The sequence below is a fragment of the Melanostigma gelatinosum genome, assembly GCF_949748355.1.
Source record: "Melanostigma gelatinosum genome assembly, chromosome: 12".
NCBI classification, from domain to species: Eukaryota; Metazoa; Chordata; class Actinopteri; order Perciformes; family Zoarcidae; genus Melanostigma; species Melanostigma gelatinosum.
The window spans coordinates 1,670,605-1,674,037 of NC_136645.1; the positions used below are offsets into that span (position 1 = coordinate 1,670,605).

The following is a 3,433-nucleotide window of genomic DNA, read 5'->3' on the forward strand; positions in this document are numbered from 1 at the left end:
TGTTATCCTGTTTCTCTTTATTGTTGAAAATTAGGCTTTTTTCTTGAAAAAATGAATGCTCTTTCTAATACTGCGACAACTACTACTGCTGCTGCTAATACAGTATTACTACTACTGCTACTACGACTACTTCTACCATAACTTTTGCTGTTGCTACTATTACTACTGCTATTACTGCTAGCATCAATATTATTACTACCACTACTGCTATTACTACCACTACGACTATTACTCATTCTACAACTGCTACTACCAGTACTAATACTACTACAGCTATTAGTACGACTGCGACTAGTACTTCTACTGCCATTACTTTTACTACTACTACTACTATATTAAATACTACGACCACTACTACAGCTATTACTACGACTACTGATACAACTTCTACCACTGCAAATATCACCACTGATGAAATTTTTTTAAGCCACAGAAACCGTTCAAATATTAAAATGTTCAGCTCTTTCAGGAGAGGGGTGATATGACTTTTCATATTTGTAATCTTTAAACTTTTTGAATTATTAAGCTTTTTGCAATATTCTTTTGAATGGGATGTCTCTGGAGAACATCTTCAACTCCTGTTAAACTTCTTCGACTTTCAAAGCCTTCTTCTTCCTCATACTTTCAGCTACAGACACCATAGTTACACATTTCAACTAGAAGGGTTTTCAGCAGTGCAGTTTAAATGCTTTCGGGCGGGTAGACGGGTAGTCTCCCATTTCTTAATTTTCAGCAATTTTTTTACGATTCATTTCAGCATTCAACATTCTAACGCATTATCAGCAGGAAATGCATTTTCTAGTTATTTGTATCCTTTAGTACAGTGATGAAACGTGTACTCTGAAACCGCACACTCCGGTACAGTAGGTGGCGATCTGCCAAACAACTTAGAGAAGAAGAAGAACGTCGTCACTTCCTGTTAGCTAAAGCGTGTTGCGTGCTAAAAGGTAAGACCACAGTCTATATGGGTGAAACAGAAATAACCAACGTTAAATATCGTCAGATTCCGTTTCCATTGAACTCGTGCTGCAGTTTAAGAAGTTGTGTTTATTTAAAACTCGCTTATTTTCTGCTCACGTAAACGTTCGCCCTGTTAGCAGCATGTGCGAAGCTATCTTACTAGCCACCTAGCTAACATTACAGATTTGAATGGCAGCTTCTTCTGTGACAACACACACACATCTAGCTGCATAACGTCGTGTGACCGCCGTTGTATTGGTCTGCAGGAACATGGCGGCGGACAGCAGGGCGGAGGACTACCCTCATGAGATAGACGAGCAGCTCACAGGCTTCGACTCCTCTGTGTCTTCTGTTAAAACCATGTTGGAGAAGTTGATGTCGACGCCCAGGAATGACCTGCTGCAGAAGGTGGGATGAAGACTTCTCTGTCAGATATTAAATGACTGAACAGTAATGCAACGATTTCTCATAACGTGTTATGCTTGGGTTTAACCAGCAGTCTGTGATGAACAGTAAACCAGTGCACATTGTTTTTGCTTCTGATTTGTTTATTATTATCTGAGGTATTTTTGCAAGTAAAGGACTGATGCGTTGTATAAAACTGGTGCTGATTAAATCCGGTTTATTGACAGCTGGACCCTTTGGATCAAGCCAAGCTGGATCTGATGTCTGCCTACACCCTCAATTCATTGTTCTGGAGTAAGTCTTTGTCTGGATTCACTGACTATTTTGTGGATTTGGGGAAATGTAAATTTAAGGCAGGTGGCCCTGAGTTTGCTAGTTTAAATTATGCTGACTCTCTCCTCTCCTGTATGAAAGTAAGCTTGTATTTGTGTTTATTTGTCTGTGCACTGGCACTAAATTCTGTTTTATTTAGACTTTACTGCCACCCAAAGGATTTGTGAAACCCAGTAAACAAATTCATTTTCTTCCGTTGACTTGTAGTCTTTGTTCTTGTTCACAGTGTACTTGGTCACACAAGGAGTGAATCCCAGAGAACATGGAATCAAGCAGGAATTGGTGTGTATGTTTTCGCTGCATCGTCTTTAACATGTTCACGTTCTCTCTATATATTTGCATTCGTGTAATTCTAAATGTCACCACTCTGTGTTCTTCAGGAGCGGATACGGACGTACATGAACAAAGTGAAGGAGATCACGGACAGGAAGAAAGCGGCCCGTCTGGATAAAGGCGCTGCTGCACGCTTCCTGAAGCACGCGTTCTACAATCCCAAAGAAAAAGACTCGAGAAAGAAAGCAGCAGACGCGCCGGCCGACGCGTCTCAGTTGAAGCGTCCGAAGCGGAGCTGAAGTTCAGGAGCAGCTGTTCAGTCTCGTCCCGCGGCTTCTTAAAACCTTTTTAGGGACAACAAAAAGTTTGTTCACAAGGCGACGAAAAGACTTCACTGGTTGAGTTACATGAGACACAACAAGAAGGTTTTGTGTTTCTCATCAGTGGAACAGTCGGATTGTAGCCGTCGTCTACGACACAGCAGCCCAGCTTCAGCTGAACAAGTTCCTGCTTCAGAATTTAATAGATTCAAGCCTGTTTTTATTTTGTACAAAATTTCATATTTGAGTTGCGTGAATCTTCTTCAGGGTTCCATAACCATGAAATGTTACGTTTCCATTTAGAAATGTGAGCTGAAGATGTTTGTCTCTACAGGTATTGATACATTGTGTGATTCTTCTTCCAGATGAAAGAGAAACGTAAACGTCTCTTAAGTGAGTCTGTAAATCTTTTTTTAATGTTTTTACACACGTGCCATCTGTCAAACATTTACTGATTAACAATGTTTGTTGGTGATGAATCTTTATTAGGATCGACGTCTGCATAAAAATACTCACCAAACATCACGTTTCAGTTATTCATTTCTCTCCTGTTCTACAATATAAAGGTAAACCAGTTGAGTGTAAACTTTCTCACATTGTGAGACGTCGCAGCAGGAAGAACGCAGGTGTGAATATTAACATTAGTGGGTTATGCTGCTTCTGTTCACTTGACGACGTCGTTAGTTTTATTAGGAACACCTGAGATTTTCCTTCTGACATTCTTTTGTTTCTCTGTCGTCAAATGTTTTTGAAATTACAAAGAAAAGTAATTATTATTTGTTACAGTTCACAGTAAATGTCTCCTACAGGTTCAACTCGTGAACCATCGAACTAATAAAACTAGTTTTTGCCTCTAAAAAGTCCTGGTTAGACTCTGACTGGTTAACTAATCTGTCTAGAGACTCTGGTTATGTGATGACATTTTATTTACGGCCTACCTGTAGACCCTTTTAGCAGCCGCCATTTTTAAATGTGCCTGCAGGTTAAACACAGGTGGAGTTGATGGAATAAATAGTGGCTCTGGTACATTCAGCCTTGGTGGTGTTGTCCATGCTGGCTGTGACACGGAACGCAACAGGATACAGTTTGTTACCAGTGGAAGCCGAGGATGTTCGAAAAAAAAGGTAAACAAACTGTTTTTA

At 40.1% G+C, this 3,433-nt stretch overlaps 1 protein-coding gene across 1 annotated transcript; it reads left to right on the plus strand.

Moving 5' to 3' along the window:
* Positions 1-897: 897 nt before the first annotated feature.
* c1d (C1D nuclear receptor corepressor) lies at positions 898-2,895 on the plus strand. Its single transcript, XM_079280295.1, has 5 exons — positions 898-947; positions 1,227-1,368; positions 1,593-1,659; positions 1,925-1,980; positions 2,079-2,895. The coding sequence occupies exons 2-5, from the start codon at positions 1,231-1,233 to the stop codon at positions 2,268-2,270; spliced, it is 453 nt and encodes a 150-aa protein (XP_079136421.1). The 5' UTR covers positions 898-947; positions 1,227-1,230; the 3' UTR covers positions 2,271-2,895.
* The last annotated feature ends 538 nt before the right edge of the window (positions 2,896-3,433 follow it).